Source organism: Canis lupus, chromosome 11 (assembly GCF_048164855.1).
Source record: "Canis lupus baileyi chromosome 11, mCanLup2.hap1, whole genome shotgun sequence".
Classification (NCBI taxonomy): domain Eukaryota; kingdom Metazoa; phylum Chordata; class Mammalia; order Carnivora; family Canidae; genus Canis; species Canis lupus.
The window spans coordinates 30,558,072-30,578,751 of NC_132848.1; the positions used below are offsets into that span (position 1 = coordinate 30,558,072).

The window sequence follows — 20,680 nt, forward strand, 5'->3', positions numbered from 1 at the left end:
ACACCAACACAGAAGCAAAAAGCAGCAGGAGCCACGTGGCCTCCTCAGTTCAAAACCCCAGTTTCACAATATACTGTTCGGCCTAGAGAACTCCTCCCTATCTTCATCTGCAAAACGGGAATAGTAGGCTTGACCTCACACAGCTGTGGTGAGAATTAAATAAGTTAATGTAAATCCCTGGAATAGTGCCAGGCATGTGATAGTGAGAAAGTAAATAAGCACAGCATGAGGCTACTGGGAGGAGTGGTCAGGAAATCTCTGATGAAGACATGAGTGCATGAAGATCTAGGGGAGATGCATTCTGGGCACCAGAGGACCACAGGTAAAAAGGTCTCTGGGCAGTAATGAACCTGGGTATGACCCAGAAAGAGAACACTGCCAATGAGAAGCTGCCATTTCGAAATTTGCAGGCCACAGAACAGAGTGCAGGATTTTATCCCAGGCTAGAGGTAAGCTACTAAACCGTTTTGAAGGAGGAAGATGGCAGGTCGGGCACACTCTGATTTAATGCAAAGAAGGGTCATCCCAGCTACATGTGGACAGTGGGAAAGACAGAGAAGCAGCAGAGGTGTGGGCTGAGAAGAGGAATGAAGGCAAGATCTCCAACCCAAAGCCATAGGCCCACTACTGAGAATGAGACAGGACACTCCAAATCCTTCTCCATCTGGGGAGACGTCTGGGCCAAAATATGGGAAAGATGATTAAACTCTGACACAAGGGAGAGACTGCAGCAGATGGCCTGTGAACCCACAGTAAAAAAAAAAAAAAAAGAAAGACATGTTCTAAGCAATTGAGCAAAAATACATCTCCCCTTACATTTTAAAACACCTTACAATTAATATTGATCTTAATTTCACTAATGTTGAGTGCTTGTTTATGTGCCCAGGCTAATGTGATAAATTTCTCATTCAATTCTCATAAAATCCCCATGCATTCACTCAACAATTCGATAAGTCTGTATTACTGGCCCTACTCTAGGCAAGACAGACAAAGGCTCTATTCGTATGGAGTTTATACTCTAGAGGCAGAGACAAAACCTAAACAAGAAAACAAAAATATTTCAGGGGCACCTGGGTGGCTCAGTCAGTGAAGCATCTGCCTCCAGCTCAGGTCATGATCCCAGAGTCCTGAGATGGAGCCCCACATCAGGCTCCCTGCTCAGTGGGGAGTCTGCTTCTCTCTCTCCCTCTGCACCCCCTACCTCCCCCACCCCCCGCTCATGCTCTCTCTCAAATAAATAAAATCTTTTAAGAAAATTTTTCAGAGCATGATGAGAACTACGAAGGAAATGGAGCAGAGTAAGAGGGTGAGGAGGGACGCAGGGAGGAACAGCCTCCTTAGAAATGGTGGTCAGAGAAGATCTCGTTCACGGAGGAGAGAACTCTTGGAACAGAGATGTAAATGATGGGACAAGGCAGCTACAGTTAAATCTGGGAAAGAGTGTTCCATGCAGGCGGCACAGCCACTGCCGAGGCCCTGCTGAGCTAGATATGAAGTTGATGTACTTGAGGCAGAGAAAAAATGAGCAGGGTGGCTACAGCACATGGAAAGGCAGGTATAGGGGCACCAGGGTTGTACAGTTGGTTAAGTACCTCTTGGTTTCAGCTCAGGTTGTGATTTCAAGTCGTGAGACGGAGCCCCTGTGGAGCTCTGCCCTCAGTGTGGAGTCGGCTTGAGATTCTCTCTCCCTCTTTCCCTACCCCCACCCCTGCTTCACTTGCTATCAAATAAGTAAATCTTAAAAAAAAAAAAAAAAAAAAAAAAAAGGATATAAAGTTGAAAGGTAGCCAGGGACCAGACAGGCCACAGGAGGACACTCATGTTTCACTCTGAGCGCGTAACAGGAAGCTGCTAGGGGACTGTCAACAGATCGCTTTGGGTACCACTGGGGGAGGAACCTAGAGGAGCAAGAGTGGACACGCGGAGTCCAAGCAGGACGCTGGTGCTGGTGGGGGAGGTGCCAGCGTTCAAGATGTATTTTGAAAGCAGAACAAAGAGCAGCCCCGGGTTAAGGACTGAATGTGGGAATACGGCGGAAAGGGAAAAGGAACTACCAGCGATAACTACAAGGCTTTGCACCGAGCACCATTAAGTGGGTGCCATCAACAAAAATTAGGAAAATTGGAAACTGAGCAGGTTGGGAGACAATCTGTGGAAACAAGAGTACCCAGTAACATTTTCATTTTGCAGATGAGTAAACAGCTTGAGAGAGATGGAATAACCTGTGGGTGTCATTTACTATTTTCACACGAACTTATTTTTACCCTCATAGGGCCCCAATATTATTTATTATCTCCAGTCTGCAGATAAGAAAACTGAGGCCCGGAGAGGTGAAGCCTGCACAGCTAGTGAGTGGCAGAGCCGAGCAGGAAATCGGATCTAAGGGATTTATTTTCCAATGAAGAGGTCAGGCTGGAAGACTGGTAAGGAACCCTAGCCGGCCGGATAGCAAAGGACCTGCGGCTGGAATAAAAACACATCCTCGGATTGGATTCTCTTTCGGTGGTTTTGAAATCGCCGACTAGGATTCCAGGAGAAATTCGAGGCCGGTAGTCGCAGACGGGACAGCGAGCACATCACTGCGCACTTGAGTCCCCACCGCTACCGAACACGCAAGGTTCCCGGCCTCCAGCCGGACGACGCGGTGGCACAATCCCGGGCGCGAGCCCGGGGGCCGCATCCTCCACGTCAGCGGCGGACGTCGTCGTGCGCGGAGTCCGACCCCGGAGGGCGGCCCGCCTGCATTCGCGGCCCGGGCTCCCTGGGACCCCTCCGCCCTCTGGGCCTCGACCTGGCCCCTGCTGTGGGACCCGAGCCCCACGAACGGCTGGAAAAGGCCGGAGCCCCGGTCCCCGCGGACACCGAGGCGCCGGAGCGTCGGGGAAGCACAGGGACGCGGAGCTGCCCTCGCGCTCCCCGCCTCCTGCCTCCAGGGCACGGCCGCCACGTTTCAAAAACTCGGGACGCCCTCTCGGGGCGCCGCCGGACGCGCCCGTGACGTAACTGTAAACACACCTCCGGCGTCTGGGCTCCTCGGAGACCGTAAGGCCACCTCGCAGAGAACAGTGACGAACTTCCGGGCGTGCGACGGAGACCGTCGCTTTACGACCCGTGCGTTCCGCGGTCGACTCCGGAGGAAGCTAGGGGGCAGTTTACGACAGCGCCGATGGTGTTTGCGGCGCCGGCCGGTGCGCGCGCATCTTTCCTCCCTTTTTACCGGGTTCCTCGGAGGGCACCCGGGTGCGCGGTCTCCGGCCCGGACCATCTCTCGCCATCGGGGCCGGCGGAGGCCTTTACAGGTGAGAGGAGTGTTCCGTAGGGCTCCGCGGGTCTCTGGAGCCGGCTTGCGCTGGGCCCGGCCTTCGGAGGGGAGGCCTCCCGGAAGAGACCCCCGTACCCCGCGGCCGCCGCTGCTCCTCCGCTGGGCGGGGCAGGACTCCGCCTTCGGGGACCCCGGGGCCCGACACACTTAGGGATGCGGGGCGCGGCCTTGAGGGTGGGGTCCCCCGGTCTTAGGCGCCGCTTTGCGGCCACGGCCTGAGCGTCTTTGACAGTATCTCTTAGCGCCGTTGGGTCTCCGGGCCTTCAGAGGGGCCTGCGGCTCGCTGAGTTTGTGTGAAGGTTATGGGGGGCTCCAGGCTGAGCAGGGCTCGACCTGCTCCCAGGGGTTCCCAGCCCAAAGGTTCTTCCCTTTTCTGCGAAATGGACGGCGGTGGCGGCGCAGGTCTGGTCTGATCTGAGGCGGTCTCCCCCCGGGGCCGGTGGCTTCTGATCTGTAGTGGCCTGCCCGCCGAGCGCCCCCGCCGAGCGCCCCCGCCGAGGCCCGGAGGGGCCTCCCCCGCCCCTGTAGCCGGTACGGCTGTCACCGGCGCACCTCACCGGCTGTTTCTGCTTCTGGTTCCATCCTGCTCACTTTTACTTTACACGCGTTGAAGCCAAGGGACTTCCTCCCACCCGCTGGAAAATGCATGCCAAGCCTTGGGTCTGTTTCCTTCGTCAACTGTGGCAGAACAGCCAGATTTTTTAAATATCATTAGTGTGTTACTAGGTACCGCCTAAAGCCCCGTTTCTTCTCGGGCTGCTCCCCAGCTATAACAACGGGAAGAATGCTGGGCTTAAGACAGACAACCCTGGAAATCAACTGTGTTTTGAAGCAGTGGGCAGATGGACAACCTAATTGGCCGAGCTGCAAAATTTTAATCTCCAAAAAGGGCGTGTGGGTGTGGTTAGTGCTGTTAACTTCTTTAGCATAGTGTCTGACACATCGTAGGAGCTCAGTAAATACTCATTTTAACATGAATCGTCGTGAAACTGCCACCCCTCTTCTCAGTCCTCTTCCCCTAGTATAGCTTAAGCTGAGAATCGGAGGAGGGAGCTCTCAGGAACGTTCCCTGTTGCTCTGATTCCCGGTGTCGCTTCTGTAGGAAGCCTGACTCTCCCCAGTATGGGACACGGAGGAGAACTTACTACAGTCGCTGTACCTGTTCCCTGTGGTTACTCTCCAGGCTCCCGAAATGAATTTTCCTCTGGGAACTCAACCTGAGGATTACGACAGATGGATGATAAGTGCATAGGTCTTTGATCGGAACTGTCAGGCAAAGATCTGTTCTGTAGCCCGTGGCTTTTACTCACTTGGGAGGAGCTATAGCATTACGCAGAGTGTGGGTTCCAGCCAGACTGCTTTTTTCAATTTTTTCATCAACTAGCATTGCAAATTTGAACGATTTCTTAGCTTCTGTGTGTGCCTCAGTTTTCTTATCTGAAAAGTGGGGATGACACTAGCCGCTCCCTCAGGATTGTTGGGGGCATTCACTGACTTTATGCAGGGTAGATAAGAACATTAACTGGTACTGATAATATCTACAAACATGTGATGTATGGCCACTTTTATGACTTAGAGTTTATGGTAACCTCAGCTTTCTGACCAGCTTTTAACTTGGCTCTGTGTCCACTTGTTCTGCATAAGGATTTATATTGATAGAAAATTGGAAAAACAAGAAAGAAAAGTTAGATATCAGGATATATTTCTGGACTCCTTTTTTTCTCAGCACTCTGCATGTAAATGTATTTTTGCAAGTCCCAATTGTAATTGTGTGGCATTTTAAAATGAAACTATTCTCCTACATGTAACTATCAAGGCCTTCACAATGATCTTGTAGGGTCTTGATTTATTTTACAGATGAAAAGACAAGGCTTGAGGAAGCTACAAATTGTATACCTTGGCAGAGGTGTTTCTGAGAACTAGAATGAGGTTATTACACTTGAGACAAGGTTACTCATTCCATCAAATCTAAGACACCACTCGGTTTAAAAAGCACTACTATGTTATGTAGCACTAAAAAAGAACACCTGCCAATTAAGACAGCCTATCAAGCATAAGATGCAGCCTCATTTCAAAGACATTATAGTGGGAAAAGCGGGTGTCACAGAATCAATGCAATATGGTAATTTGGTTTTGTTAGTGGTCTTCTAAGTATTTCCAATATTATCTATAGGAAAATAGTTAGTAGAGCTCAACAGTTGGGTGTTCCATATTGTGTGTTGCTTTTTGAATTTTATCATTGTGTCTTAGATTACCTCAGTAGGCTTTTTGTGTTTGGAGGCCTTTCTTCGTGAAGCTACTCACATTATTTGTATTTTTAAGGTTTTAGAAGATGGCAAAGTTCATGACACCCGTGATCCAGGACAACCCATCAGGCTGGGGTCCATGTGCGGTGCCCGAGCAGTTTCGGGATATGCCCTACCAGCCATTCAGCAAAGGAGATCGGCTAGGAAAGGTACTCACCTGTTAAAGTAAATCTTTTAAGCTATAGCTGCTACTCTCTGTTAGTTAATTCCAATTGTATTATCTCAAAAGCATAACTTGTGAGTTCCTTATAGGGACACCAGCTGGGGAAGGTTCTCACATCTGGGTACTTGCAGTCATCATTGGAAAGCTGGGCACTTACAAAGGCCTTGGGAGCCGGTCCTTCTTACATTGTTCCCAGACTATGTCTTCACTTACAGGGGTTTCTGGGTTAGGAGAAGCATGTCTGATTGACCTGTGTGCTCTTTCTTCTCTTGTTGCTTTTACAGGTTGCAGACTGGACAGGTGCCACATACCAAGATAAGAGGTACACGAGTAAGTGTTCAACTGACTACCCAGATCAGGGCCTTGGGAGGATTGTTACTTTTTCTAGTAACCTCCATCCAAAAGCATTCTAGAACAGGAACAAAATGCTAATGATAATTCATGGTTTTTAAGGGCATAGTCTGAACTGTAGACAATACCTACTTTTTTTTTTAATGGACTCCAAACTTAGATTGTTCATTAAAGAGGTTTAATCTGTTATAGTGGAATTTTTTTCTCCCACTTTTAGGGAGCCATGAACCTTTTCACAGATCCTTGAACTCATTCCCTTTTTGCACTCCAGTGCCTGGGAGTTACTGAACCTTTGAAGCCAATCAGTAGACTCCAGATTTTAAGATCCTGATGGACTAAATGGGTTGTTGTTTGTTTTTCTGTGCCAGTTGAGATTGTTGGAAGTGGCTAGTTGGAATACTAAGTTAAGTTTATCAGGATTGAGGTCAACAGTAAAGTATATCATAACCCATTAGGCAGTTGATGCAGATAATTGCATATTTGCATTATGCATGCCACATATTTGTCCCTTCTGGGAGAGTAAATCTTAACTCCTGTTCTTACAGAATAAGGCAGGGTGTGAAATGGGCTTGAGGTCCTCAGACTCTGTTTTGACTCAAAAAGTTCTTTAGACCAGAACTTTTCAAACTTGAATGTGCACATGAATCTCCTGGGATCTTCTTAAGAGGCTGATTCTGATTGAGTGGATCTGGGGCGAGTCCATATGCATGCGCTTCTGCGAAGGATCCTGAGTGCATGCTTGAAGTAGCAGGGCTTTACACCAGCATGTGTGTAAAGTCTGTAGGTGGTAGCTGTTACACATCACTGCCTTTGCTTACAGATAAGTACTCCTCTCAGTTTGGTGGTGGAAGTCAGTATGCTTATTTCCATGAAGAGGATGAAACTAGTTTCCAACTGGTGGACACAGCACGCACACAGAAGACTGCCTACCAGCGGAATCGGATGCGATTTGCACAGGTAGGCCAAGGGCCAGCAATCTTACCATCTTGGAGCCATTACCATTGGTTGCCACCTTGTGCATACTGGTGAGAGGAAAGTGCATTCTCATAGGTCTTCCAGTGACTTTCAAGTAGCTGACCAGTGACACGTTGTGCTAAAGTAAACTTACACTGGGTCCAAAGATGCATTTTTCTTAAAGGTTTTATTTATTTGAGAGAAAGAGCATGAGCAGGGGTGTGAGGGGGTGGGGCAGAGGGAGAAACAGGGCTGCCCACTGAGCACAGCCCAACCCAGGACTTGATCCCAGGACCCTGAGATCATGACCTGAGCCAAAGGCAGGTGCTTAACCAAATGAACCACCCTGGCATTCAGATAGTTTCGGTTTTTGTTGCCCAGTGGCTAGGGCATCATGCCTTTGTGCTAAGAGAAGGTGTTTATGTCACGTAGAAAGGGGCCTGTTGCCTCATTTGATTGCCGTGTGCAGGTTTTATTAAGTAGAAGGTCCAGTCGGGCTGCATCTTACTACGTAAAGAGGCAAACTGTAACTCTAATAAAAGCCCATAAGCCTACTTCAATAAAAAACGTGCAAATGTATGTCTAGGCTAAACCCAAGCGCTCCCATTGAGCACTGCCTTTTGTCTGTCAAATCCCCAAGATTTTGACATGGGTGTTTTTTCTTAATTCCCAGCGGAACCTCCGCAGAGACAAAGATCGACGGAATATGTTGCAGTTCAACCTGCAGACCTTGCCTAAGAGTGCCAAGCAGAAAGAGAGGTGAGGTTTTCCATCCTCCTGGAACACGCTGTTCTTCAAGACTGACTGTACTCTGAAATCACTGAGCCAAAGCAGGAGGATGGTTGTCTTCCCCATAATTGCAAAAAAAACAAAACAAAACCGCCCTGATTCCAGGGAAACCACTGGTTTAGCCTGCCATCGTCCTCCAAGGGCTATTCTTGGCAGATAGAGGAGCTGGATGGTACTTGGCAGTGGCCATGCACACTGGTAGGAAATGAGGGCAAGTAAGTCAAGCCCTGGGGCTCACGTAGGCTCGGTTCTGCTGTGGCACAAGTCCAGGGGCATCCTTCACACTGGTCCCTGGGAGCTGTGTCATGCAGCAGCCCTGCCTCAGGCTGGGGCTGCCAGTAGACTCTGCAGGGGGGGCAAAGCCTACCTGCTCGGCACTGGGGAGCAGCGTACTTCTAGCACTCTAACATGGCATGCTTTCACTAGACTCTTTTTCACTAAGCCCCTATTTTCTTTGTTGCGAGAAGTCCTGATGTTGAGGACGAGGTTTAGTGGAAGAGAAGGGCAGCTTCTGCCTTTTGAGAAGCCATTGACTTAAAGGTCTGCACCCACAGCACAATCTTTTTACCTTTCTAGAGAGCGCATACGGCTGCAGAAAAAATTCCAGAAACAATTCGGAGTGAGGCAGAAGTGGGACCAGAAGTCACAGGTAGTGTATCCACACCAGAGTTTTCTCTAGAAACTCAATTTTGCTGGTTTATTTGGTTTTATGACCACTTTATTGAAACAAAATCCACATGCTATACAATCCACCTACTTAAAGCATACAAGTTCAGTGGTTTTTGGTACATTCACAGATACGGGCCAGTGTTACTGCAGCCAGTCTCGGAACATTCTCCTCATTCTGAAAAGAGCCCGGTACCCTTCAGCACTTAGTCCTTGTTCTCCTCAGCCCTTGGCTGTTACCAGTCCCTTCTGTCTCTGGATTTGTGCTTCTAGACATTTCACATAAACAGAATCCTAAACAGAATGTAGTCTTTTGTGTCTGGATCCTCCCACTGAGCATGTTTTCATAGTTCATCCACCTCGTGGTGTTTGTTCATGCCTCCTTACAGCCAAACTTGTATGGATATACCACGTTTTGTTATCGGTTCACTATGGTTTCCGCTTTTTGCTGTTATGAAAAATGTTGCCATAAGCATTCGTGTACAGGTGCTTATGTGGGCACTGTGAGGATAGAAGACACCCGTAAGCAAGAGAGAAGCTTCAGTGGCAGCAATTAAGATTTTGCTGGACACAATGCTCGTTGTGTGTTAATGTCCTGAGAGAAATAAAAAACTGCTAAAGCTTCTTTTCTGAAATACATACACGTGAAAGAGCTGGTGTTCCCTGGGTGCTGACATCACCTTCAAGTAAAAGTCCTGATTGATTTTTATTTCTTGACCCCTTCAGTCATTTTCTAGATCATAAACTCCAAAGAGTCAGGGATTCTTTTATAAAGCAGCCAACACATGGCAAATGTTCTGAAGAGATTTATTGACTAAAAACCCTTCACACTGTTAACATGCCTTTTGCTTGTGTTATGCCCTAGTTGTAATTCTTTTCCCTCCACTGGTTTTGCACTGCAGAAACCCCGAGACTCTTCAGTTGAAGTCCGTAGTGACTGGGAGGTAAAAGAAGAAATGGACTTTCCTCAGTTAATGAAGATGCGCTACTTGGAAGTATCAGAGCCACAGGACATGTAAGTGGCATCGTTTGCTACCTTCCGCCACGCACTTAGGTGTGTGGACCTGCTGCTGGTGACTTATGTTCCTAAGCCATAGTATTTCCAAAAGAGAATTTGAAGCTGCTAAGACATTGCACAAGATTAATGTGTTTTTAAAAATCAAGGCTAAGGCGAGACTAGGAGAAAGAAGTTCGCTGATGTTAAACTTGAGAGATTTCTTTCCACTTCCTGGCATCGTGAGCAAAAGAGAAATCAAGTTGTGTGGCTCTTTTGGCAAGAAGAGAGAGTAGTTTGTCAGAAGCAAAGCTTTTCCTGACATTACAAAGAGCTGTTTACCTCAAGTAGCAGATCAATGTCAGTGGGGACCGGAGTACCAGGTTAGAAGTCAGTGCATCTGGAGGCCTCTAGAACTACCTGTCTCTTCATCTTGGCCTCAGTCACCATGTCATTAAAATGTGGAGGTTGAGTCAATCAGTTTTGTTCATGCTGCTCTGTGGGGCCATATCCAGAGCTTAGGGGACGGGCCCTGAGTGAACTCTGAGAACTTGTCTTCTGTTCTCATCAAAGAAAAACCATTTCTTATTTTTTAGATTTCTGGATAAGAGTTTGGATTCAATGTCTTTTCGTTTTAAGATTTATTTTAGAGAGAACGCACACAAGCAAGGGGATGGGCAAAAGGAGAGGGAGAGAATCTCAAGCAGGCTCTGTCTCCCTGCTGAGTGTGGAGCCTGACATGGGCTTGATCTCACCACCCTGAGTTTATTACCTGAGCCAAAATTCAGAGTTGGCTGCTTAGTGGACTAAGCGACCCAGGCACCCTTCTATAATGGCTTTTAAAATACAAACAAAAAATAACAAAAGCAGCTGATGATCTTCCCGTTTCCTTTGTGTGTCTTCTCCACTGTCCCGTCAGCGAGTGTTGTGGTGCCCTGGAGTACTACGATAAAGCCTTCGACCGCATCACCACGAGGAGCGAGAAGCCGCTGCGGAGCATCAAGCGCATCTTCCACACTGTCACCACCACAGATGACCCTGTCATCCGAAAGGTGGGCACCCTGAAGGAGTGCTGCTGGCTTCTACAGTTGAGGCTGCAGAAGGAACAGCACACAGGCACATCCATGGATCATGGGACCTCAGAAACCCTTTTAGACAAGATGCTCCCAAACGGGACAGGACTAGATGGGAATACAGGCACCTTGCTGGCTACACCATAATGTTGGGGTTAAGCGGAGGTGGACTCGAATCCCAGCTCTACCGGGCTCCCCCGCACCACCTACCTGAGGCCTTCTTTGCTTACCCATGAGATGGGTTGAATGTGCTTACCACCAGCCACTGGAGGCAGGACGAAAGCACTGCAAGGTGCCATCCTGGAATATGGCAAGTGCTCAGAGAGCTGCAGTCCCTGTATCCCAGGGTGGTGACTGGCCATGGAAGCTTGTGGGCTGGTTTGCCGGACTCACCCCTTAAGACAGGTTAGAGGGGTGTGCACGTGTGCTTGAAGGCAAGAAAGCTCCCTGCAGGGGAGTCCTCCGTGCACGTGGGCTGTTTGGCCTAAGTGTATCTTCACATCTCTCTTTCTCTCTGTCCTCTTTGCAGCTGGCAAAAACCCAGGGTAATGTGTTTGCCACTGATGCCATTCTGGCCACACTGATGAGTTGCACCCGCTCCGTGTATTCCTGGGACATTGTTGTGCAAAGAGTTGGGTCCAAGCTCTTCTTTGATAAAAGGGACAACTCTGATTTTGGTAAGAAGCCTGTCTGGGAGCAGCACAAGGTGTCAGGTGTTCTGTTGGTTTCGAGCAAGTCCCTGCTACTAGAGAGTGGACGGGAAGTGGTCTGTGTCCTCACAAGCACTGATGGCTGCAGCTGAATCCCTCCCCGCCTCCTCAGCGAAGGCCTGTCATGCACTACCTCCTCGAGGTGCCAGATTTCTGAGTCCTCCCATAGCCCCAATACTATGTGTGCAGGTGTTACTCATTTGAATGGCATTTTCCTGGCTTCTGTCAATGCTCCATACCACCTTTAACATTTATTCCATGTTTTCTTTAAATTAATGTTTCTTTTACCTTTATTTCAGTGTATTTATAAAGGGAAGATTACATGTGCATGTATTTGATAACAACATAAATGTGTATAGACACACCATGAAGGGAAACCATGTCACTGAAATTTGATAGCAGTGAGATGGAATGATATAATTACATTCCGCACCAGAGGCTTAGGACCTTCTTCTTGTTAAAAAGCTGACAAAATCAGATATTATTTTGAGGAATCCAAAGGGACTGAAAGGGGATCGTTGTCTTATGATGTGCTTGAATTTAATGTTAGAGAGAATCCGAAGTTACCCAGTAGTGCTTCCTGCTTCCGATCGTGGCCCCTCCCTGCAGTGCCAGGCACATTGTTGATGACTCGGTTTCGCTGGTGGGTGACCACGCTGCCACTTTTGCAGACCTCCTGACAGTGAGTGAGACTGCCAATGAGCCCCCACAAGATGAAGGCAATTCCTTCAATTCACCCCGCAACTTGGCCATGGAAGCAACCTACATCAATCACAACTTCTCCCAGCAGTGCTTGAGAATGGTAAGGCGGAGAGAGCATCTGGGCACCAGATTCTCTTTTGTCCCCTTCCCAGTGTCCCCATTGAATATCTGCGTTGTGGTAGGCTGTGGGGTTGTGGGACTGAGCAGGGGCAGGCATGGTCTCTTCCTGTCACAGAAGAGCTCCAAGCTGTGGCTTTGAGGTCAGACTGCCTGACTGAACCCTAGATTCACCACTTCAGAGCTTTGTGGTGTGTGGTATGTTTCTTCTCTATAGGGTTAAAATACTAAGCATACCTGTCTCAGCCAGACAGGATGTAGAGGTTCTTTCAGGTGTTTGACAAACTTGCTGATTTATTTATTTATTTATTTACTTATTTACTTATTTATTTAATTTTATTTATTTATGATAGAGAGGCAGAGACACAGGCAGAGAGAGAAGCCCGCTCCATGCACCCGGAGCCCGACATGGGATTCGATCCCGGGTCTCCAGGATTGCACCCTGGGCCAAAGACAGGCGCCAAACTGCTGTGCCACCCAGGGATCCCCATGCTGTTTTATACAATATACTGTTTAGGTGCTGGAGATCTAGTAGTAATAAGCAAAGTTTCTGCCCTTAGGAGGCTTCATTATAACAGAAAGGAAAGATAGTAAACTAAACAAACCTATGTCATGTCGAGTGGTGGCATGTACTCTAGAAAAAGTGAAACAGGACAGTGGTCAGTCATGGCTGCGAATTCAGATACAGGGGGTCTGTGCTTGAAGTTGGGAGGAGTAAGCAGCCCACGACATAGTGCATGTGGAGCCCACCACCCCCTCAAGGGCTGCAGGGAGCCAGCCAGGACTGTAAGCTGAGTGCAGGGGCTGGTCCATGGGCTCAGCCACGGGTGCTTGCTGTCTCGTGACACCCTTGTCTGTTGGCAGGGGAAGGAAAGATACAACTTCCCTAACCCAAACCCATTTGTGGAGGACGACATGGACAAGAACGAAGTCGCCTCTGTCGCCTATCGGTATGTCAGCCACCTGGGCAGGGCGGCCTCTCTGAAACCCGGGAGCTTTGGGTACCAAACGGGCTCCTTGTTGGCTCTGCAGGTACCGCAGGTGGAAACTTGGAGACGACATTGACCTTATTGTGCGCTGTGAACACGATGGTGTCATGACTGGAGCCAACGGGGAAGTGTCCTTCATCAACATCAAGACACTCAACGAGTGGGATTCCAGGGTGAGGCGCGTTTGGTCGCCCTGGCCATTCTTCCTGCAGGGTGTGCCATCACTGGCGAACTCCCTGGTTAGCGTTTGAGCCTTGGTCTCATGCCCCCCCGGGCATCATACAGCTACCAGGAATTTTTTTTTTCCCCATCTGAGTTTTTCCTCCCCATAATTCCTCATTGAGGAGATTTGTGTCTATGTGTAGAGAATGTGGTTACAGTTTAAGAAGTTTTCTTATTTTGCACATAGGAAGCGGTAGTAACTGCCTTCTCATGGGATTTCATCTGAAACTGTTCCAGTCTGCCCTCCTGTTGGCTTCTGCCCTCTGCAAGCGTGGGGGTTTGGTCTCTCATCGTCTGGGTTGGCGGGTTTCCTGGAAGCCCTGGAGCTCTTTTGATCTGTTCTTTCACTGAAAGCAGCCACTACCTTCTCTCCAACCTTTTGGTTTCTTCTTCCAACTCCTTCACTTCTTGAACTCAGAGATTCTCAGATCAGTGAAGATTTGACTCTTCAGGAGGCCTCTTGAAAGAAACGTGCTTCCTTCATCTTTCCTGCTTCTGCTGCCCTCTCACGCTAGTGCTCTGTGATTGTTGGGCTGCTCCCCTTCCTGAAGCTGCCCAGGCTTATGTGCCTGACTACAGTGGGTGGCAGTGCTCCTGGGGCTGTGTACCAAATAAAGGGTCCTCCATGGGAAGGACGGCTCAGGCTGAGCCTCTGTCAAACGGGGTCTGATGAGATGGAGTCTATGGGCCATTTTGCTCTGCCTTCATTAGAGCCTTGGGGCTAGCATTTACCACCACTGATTCCCACTCCCCAGTCTCTGTCACCTGATGAAAGAGCACACCAGAAGCCTTGCTACAAACTTAGCTCTGGGGCCAGTGGCCTCATCCTAGACTTTCCACCAGGCCTCCCCATAGCATTTGGCATCACTGTAGCCATGTGGCTTTGCCCCCTGTGCTGCTACCTTACCTGGACCCATATGTTTCTTCCCTCCCTTCACTTGTTTTCTCTGCTGGTTCTCCTCCTTTTTGACCTCCAATGGATCCTTCTTTCAGGGAGTTCTTTTTGCCACAATTACGTCTGTATACCGCCTCATATTAGTTTTCTTTTGCTCTGTAACAAATTACAGGCTTAAAATGAATCTGAAGGCTGTGGAAGAAACTTCTAGGCTCATTCTACTTAGCAGAATTCAGGGTTCCTTGCCATTGTGGGACTGAGCATCCCCATTCTCTTGCTACCTGTCGCCTGCGGCTTCTCGGCTCCTAGAGGTCACCCACATTCCTTGCCCCAGGGTCCCCTCCATCTGCAAATCAGCAACAGCACAGCACTTTTCTCCTGCCTCCAAACTCCGACATCTGTGTCTGGCTTACACCTGGATTTAAGAGACTCATGGTTAAAAAAAAAAAAAAAAAAAAAAGAGACTCATGGTTATGTAAGGCCCACCCAGGTGGTCTCCCTTTGTTAAGGGACTTTAAGTATGTGTACAGAAAACCTTTGACATAGAAGGGGTAGCATAATTATGGGCGTGATGTTTCCTCAGCGGCACGGGGCCATGCACACATGGGAAGGGGCCATTGGGGGTCATCTTAGAATTATGCCTACTCGAAGCCTCAACAGTGAATTCTAACAGTGATTCCTCAGATCTGCTCTGATTCCTTTTCCATTGTTATTCTGCTGAAATCTCTTTTCCCTCCAATGTCTTCATTTCTCTCCTGCTCCCTTAGGCTCAGCCTCAAACATCTCCTCTCCCTTGGTTCTGCCAACATCACCCCAGTTTAGGACACTGTTAATCATGCCTGTTACTGCGCATTTACTGACCTCCTGAGCACCCTCCTCCACCCACCCCCCCACGCTGCTTCTGTCCAGCACAGATGTGTGGAGAGGCTCATGAAATGCCACAGCAGTCTCGTAAGGGTGATTTTTGAGGGAAACATATCTATCTCTGAATTTTTTAGGCCTAGCTTCTAAAAGAACTCTAGTATTTATTAGCCTCTGGTTTCCATGAACCAAGGCAATCTGAGAATCTCTGCCATGTGACCCTCAACTAGTCACTTCGCTCAGAGTCCCAAGTTCTACATGTATGAGAGAGGTGGTTGGAGAAGATTATCCCTTCTTTTTATGCACGTGCATATACACAGGGTCAGACTCTGGCCTCCACCTCCATGCAAGGCTGACCCGGCCTATGACCTGTCTTTCCCTGTCTCTCTCAGATCACACCACCTCCAGCCTCTGTCCATGTCCTCCCCTTGGTTAGCTATTCTGTTTCCTCCATGGAACCATTCCTTACCACACAACACATGCTGAACGCTTGTCCTTGCCATTCATATGGTACTTGTTCACTTGTAAAAGATGTGTCCTTGTCTAGACAAGAGGAGTTACACTTTGCTGGGTGCCTGCTGTGTGGGAGGCTGCGTGCAGAGGGACCATGTCTTTGCTGTTTTAGAGGTGACAGTCTTACCTGGGATCTACCTGCAGACTAACCCACTTCCCAAGTCAAGCCCACAAGGGAGTTCCTTCTCTGCTGGAGGAGGTCCCAGGCCTCGGGCAGGAGGAGCCGCCCCTCACTCTTGTGCTGGGCTTGCCTTCCACAGCACTGTAACGGCGTTGACTGGCGTCAGAAGCTGGACTCTCAGCGAGGGGCTGTCATTGCCACTGAGCTGAAAAACAACAGCTACAAGTTGGCCCGATGGACCTGCTGTGCTCTGCTGGCCGGATCTGAGTATCTCAAGCTTGGGTAAGTTTTGTGTCCAGGGGTCATGAATGCATCTGCTACAAGGAGGGGTCTGTGGGCAGGGAGAGCAGGGCTTGCCTCTCCCCTCTCCCTTGGGAAGCACTGATTATTTGGCCCTGGGTGTTGCTGTGACTCTGTGCAGGCCTGCCTCCACCACCAACACCCCTTTCTTCCCGCTAGTTATGTGTCCCGGTACCACGTGAAAGATTCCTCACGCCATGTCATCCTGGGCACCCAGCAGTTCAAGCCCAATGAGTTTGCCAGCCAGATCAACCTGAGTGTGGAGAACGCCTGGGGCATCCTGCGCTGCGTCATTGACATCTGCATGAAACTCGAGGAGGGCAAGTACCTCATCCTCAAGGACCCCAACAAGCAGGTCATCCGCGTCTACAGCCTGCCTGATGGCACATTCAGCTCTGATGAGGATGACGAGGATGAAGAGGAGGAGGAGGAAGAGGAGGAAGGTGTGTGTAGCAGGCCTCTTTCTGAGGTCCAGGGTGGCTATAGGCTAGCTAGGGACTGAGCTCTGTAGCCCTGGTATAGAACTGCCAGAGAGCTCCCTGAGACTAGACTTTGGAGAAGTCTTCACTCTATAGAGCCAGAAGCTGTTTTAAGAGCCTTTAGATCACCTGAGGGGCTCAGGGGGAGAGTGGCCTTTGAGAGGCTAGAGTGAGGAAGAAGCATCTAGAGAAAGGCAGTGGAATGGTTAGCCAGTGGTCTGAAGGAGAAAAGATGCTCTGTGCTAGTTAACACAGGCTCAAAGCTGCCTCGTGCCTGCTATTCCAGCTGGTGACTGAAGGAAATTCCCCTTAGCCCCACAACAGTCCAAAAGGCTTAACTTCCAAGTGGAGATGGTAAAAAAAAAAAAAAAGAAAAAGAAAAAAAAAATCACAAGCAGGGCGCCAGTAGGACATGGCTCATTTCTCTGACATTTTGTGTCTTTCAGAGGAAGAAACTTAAACCGGATGGTGACGTGGAGCTGGAGTTTGTGATTCCACTGAGCTTAGAAGGCTTTGGATGCCCAGTGGAATGCTTGTCTGATTATTGTTGAGGTTTGAAGGTGGAATAAAGTCTAACCATTTAGTCTCCTACCTTCGTCACATGCTTACATTGTGATTGACAGCCCTTATGCCTTCCCCCAGGAGCTCTTGGGAGAGGGAGAGTTTGCAACAGCAGTTTACTATCTGGAGTTCATAATCAGGGCTCCTTAGTTTGTTCCTGAGCATCATTCATCGTATAGTCCTGTTAGAGGGTGAATGTCCTCGATATTTTTGTTCTTAGAACCACTTGACATGATCCTCTCCTGGGGATTTTGCCCTGGGGATGTGTCAGCGCGTGATGGAAGTCCCCATAAGATGTCCATTTGTACAGACGTGGGTGCCTGCTGGCTGTGTGCCAGACCCAGCTGCTGCCCTTAGAGACACAAATAACTCATAAAAGGCAGAGCAGGGCATGGTCTTTGAAGGCTAGAGTGGGTTTACTGTTCATGAGGGCCATGCCCCAGGAGATTTTTTTTTTTTAATAAATTAATTTTTTATTGGTGTTCAATTTACCAACATACAGAATAACGCCCAGTGCTCATCCCGTGAAGTGTCCCCCTCAGTGCCCGTCACCCATTCACCCCCACTCCCTGCCCTCCTCCCCTTCCACCACCCCTAGTTCATTTCCCAGAGTTAGGAGTCTATGTTCTGTCTCCCTTTCTGATATTTCCCACACATTTCTTCTCCCTTTCCTTCTATTCCCTTTCACTATTATTTATATTCCCCAAATGAATGAGAACATACACTGTTTGTCCTTCTCCGATTGACTTACTTCACTCAGCATAACACCCTCCAGTTCCATCCACATTGAAGCAAATGGGCCCCAGGAGATTTTGACAGATATTCCACTGGGTGGTGATTGCTGTTTGTAAATTGTTTTGGTTTGGGCGATGACAGTCCCAAGCTGGCGCCCTCATAGAATGTGTCATAAATCAATTATACATCTTCAGTTATATAAACTTTTTGTAAGTGAATAATGTTCTAATCTTGATGGTTTGAAGTAATTACCTTGCCAGGTATTGTACTAAGCTTTCCATAAATACCTCATGAGCCTGACCCAAAACTGGAATATTGGTCGAAATGATGCCATTGTACTGATGAGGAAACAGGCTCAGCTTTTGAGTAACATTCTTGAAGTTACTATTTTAATCAAAATAATTGAGCCTCAGGGGCACTCAAGTGGCTCAGTTGGTTAAGTGTCTGCCTTTGGCATGGATCATGATCCTGGGGTCCTAGGATTGAGCCCCACACTGGGCTCCCTGCTCAGTAGGGAGTCTGTCTCTCAGTCCCCCTCTGCTCCTCCCCCTGCTTATGTGCGTGTACGCACTCTCTCAAATAAGTAAAAATCTTTAAAATAACTGAGCCTAAGAAAGCAACCAAACATTTACTGGTTTTGCTAAACAACTAGGACATGAAACATGCTGCTGTTTTTTTGTTTGTTTGTTTTTAAGATTTTATCTATTCATGAGAGAGAGAGAGAGAGGCTGAGACACAGGCAGAGGGAGAAACAGGCTCCCCCCATGGGAACCCGATGTGGGACCTGACCCCAGGACCATGACCTGAGCCAAAGGCAGACACCCAACCACTGAGCCGCCAAGGTGTCCCTGAAACATGCTTATTGTAGAGCCTTTGAGATAGGTAGATTGTTAAAAAGTACACATTACAGTGATGTAACAAGTGCCATGGGGTTTCAGAACTGGGCCTGGTTGTCACCAGACTGCCTCTCGCAGACCCATGATGCAGTCCAGCAGGATTAGCTGGGATGAGTGGGCAGGTGGAAGTCAGTTTCAGCCCTGGGCCCTAAAAACTTTGCACCAGCTTCCACATGCTTCATTTATTCAATTTATCCCCAACTTGTATGTGTCCTGCTTGGGGCCATCAAGCTGATGCTTCAGTGCTGACTCAAACCGCCCACTGTATCCTGCTGCTTTTCAGCCCAGCTTTCAGACGCTGCCATAATTTATCAGTCCTGCCTTCCCTTTACTCATCAGGTAGGATGAGCATCTAGTTTCAGGTACTTGATTATTTGCCAGCACCCAATCTCACATCTTCACAACCACCAAGAAGTAGGCCTTCCTACCTTATTTTTGGTATTTTGCATAGCCTGTCTGGTTTCAGTGTTGATTGAACAGATGATTACTGGTAGCCTGTATGCCAGGTGCTGGAGGAAGCACTGAGGTCACGAGAGAATAAGATCATTTCTGCTCTATGGGCCTTTTCTCTGATACGGATACTGGCTATAAACGGATGAAGTGGCACTCCTTAATGGGTACTTTGTTCTGAGAGGTCAGGGAAGACTTCTTCCCCAGGGAAAATTTTTAATAAGCTCCAGCCATGCAAAGCTAGACCATAGACCATCAAGTTCTTTCCACAGCAGGCATGGCTGCTTTCCCGTGAGAACCCTCAGCCCCATCTCACTGGACTATATAATGACCCTTGAAGGTTTCTGTACTCCTCTCAAAACAGCCTAGGTTCTGCCCCTGTAACTCCAGCCAGGGTCCACATTCCACCCGTGCAAAGCCAGCCTTGATCACCCAGTTTACCTCAATGGCGGCTCAGGATCATCTTCCTGCTGTTCACATTCCCTCCATTTCAGCTCCACTGGTACCTGTGTATGAGCAGTGGATTGGCGTCTACACTGGCCTATCGTAGGCCACTTTGTTTACATTACCGAGAATGCAAAGCAAGATTCGTGAATAAAACACTTAGGAAAGAGCTCGTAATCTGGAGTAAAGAGGGGGTTGGGGAATGAATTCCAGGTTCCGCTGAACTGGTTGGTCTCTTCTGCGAATCGCAGCTAAACCTCCATTTGGCCGGTGACTACAGAATGCGGGAAACAATCGCCTACCTCTCCCAGCTGGTGGGACACCCAGCCAGGCACGCCTGTCAGTCAGCAAGCACCTGTTAGTTGCTGTTCTCCATGCCAACTTCGGCCTGGCTTCCCGTCCCCCAAAGGTGGGGAGCCCGCAGGGGTTTGGCTACGTCAACGGCGGGGTGGAAGCACTGCACTGATCTCCAAAAGCCATCGGCCCCCGCGCCTCCCCGCACCTGGAGAGGCTGAGCCTGAACGCCCGCGCCCGCCCCGCAGCCCGCGGCCAGCACGTGCGCGCCCGTCCCGCGCCGCCCCGCCCCTCCCGGCGTGCCGCGCGCCGCGCACGTGACGGCGGCCCCTGCGATTGGCCGCGCGGGAGGGGAGGGGCGGGGTGGCCGCGGCGCCTGCGGGGAGCGCCGCCTCAGTCCTCCGCGGGCTGCGTCCCGGCGGCTCGGTCCGCGCTCCGTGCGGCGAGGCGGGCGCTGCGGGCGAGGACAGCGCGCACGCGCGGAGAGCAGCCCCGGAGAGCGCGCGCGGCGGCAGGTGTGCCGGGCCGTCCCCGTCACGTGGTCAGCGGTCGGGCGCGCCGGCCACCTGCAGGGGGCGGTCCTGCGGGCCACACCTCCTTCGGGCTGGAGCCCCTCGAGAGTGAGCGGCGAGGACCCGGGAAGGGTGTTGGGCACCCCTCAAATTAGGGGGCGGACGGGGGAACACCTATCCTCGTGCCACCGTGGCGATGAGTAGGGGGGTGGCTCCCCTGGCAACCGAGGCCCCGGAGGCGATGGAGGCGTTCGGATTCCC

The 20,680-nt window shown here is 49.6% G+C and overlaps 1 protein-coding gene and 1 long non-coding RNA gene across 3 annotated transcripts; one reads left to right on the top strand and one right to left on the bottom strand.

Annotated features, from left to right (window-relative positions):
• The first annotated feature begins 3,087 nt into the window (after window positions 1-3,087).
• Window positions 3,088-17,118, top strand: EIF3D (eukaryotic translation initiation factor 3 subunit D). The gene is made up of 15 exons (XM_072844103.1): window positions 3,088-3,299; window positions 5,645-5,777; window positions 6,076-6,121; window positions 6,963-7,099; window positions 7,770-7,855; window positions 8,462-8,534; window positions 9,454-9,566; window positions 10,465-10,597; window positions 11,148-11,295; window positions 12,000-12,130; window positions 13,012-13,097; window positions 13,180-13,309; window positions 15,888-16,030; window positions 16,208-16,491; window positions 16,974-17,118. Exons 2-15 carry the CDS (start codon window positions 5,655-5,657, stop codon window positions 16,985-16,987), a joined length of 1,647 nt encoding a protein of 548 aa, XP_072700204.1. The 5' UTR covers window positions 3,088-3,299; window positions 5,645-5,654; the 3' UTR covers window positions 16,988-17,118.
• LOC140642905 (uncharacterized) lies at window positions 11,999-20,178 on the bottom strand. Of its 2 annotated transcripts, XR_012039279.1 has the most exons (3): window positions 15,755-16,540; window positions 14,535-14,668; window positions 11,999-14,409 (listed from the first exon to the last, which is right to left on the bottom strand). It is a non-coding gene; the product is annotated as an uncharacterized lncRNA (long non-coding RNA). The 2 variants fall into 2 exon arrangements; XR_012039280.1 differs by lacking the exons at window positions 14,535-14,668; window positions 15,755-16,540 and adding an exon at window positions 19,611-20,178.
• Window positions 20,179-20,680: the final 502 nt, after the last annotated feature.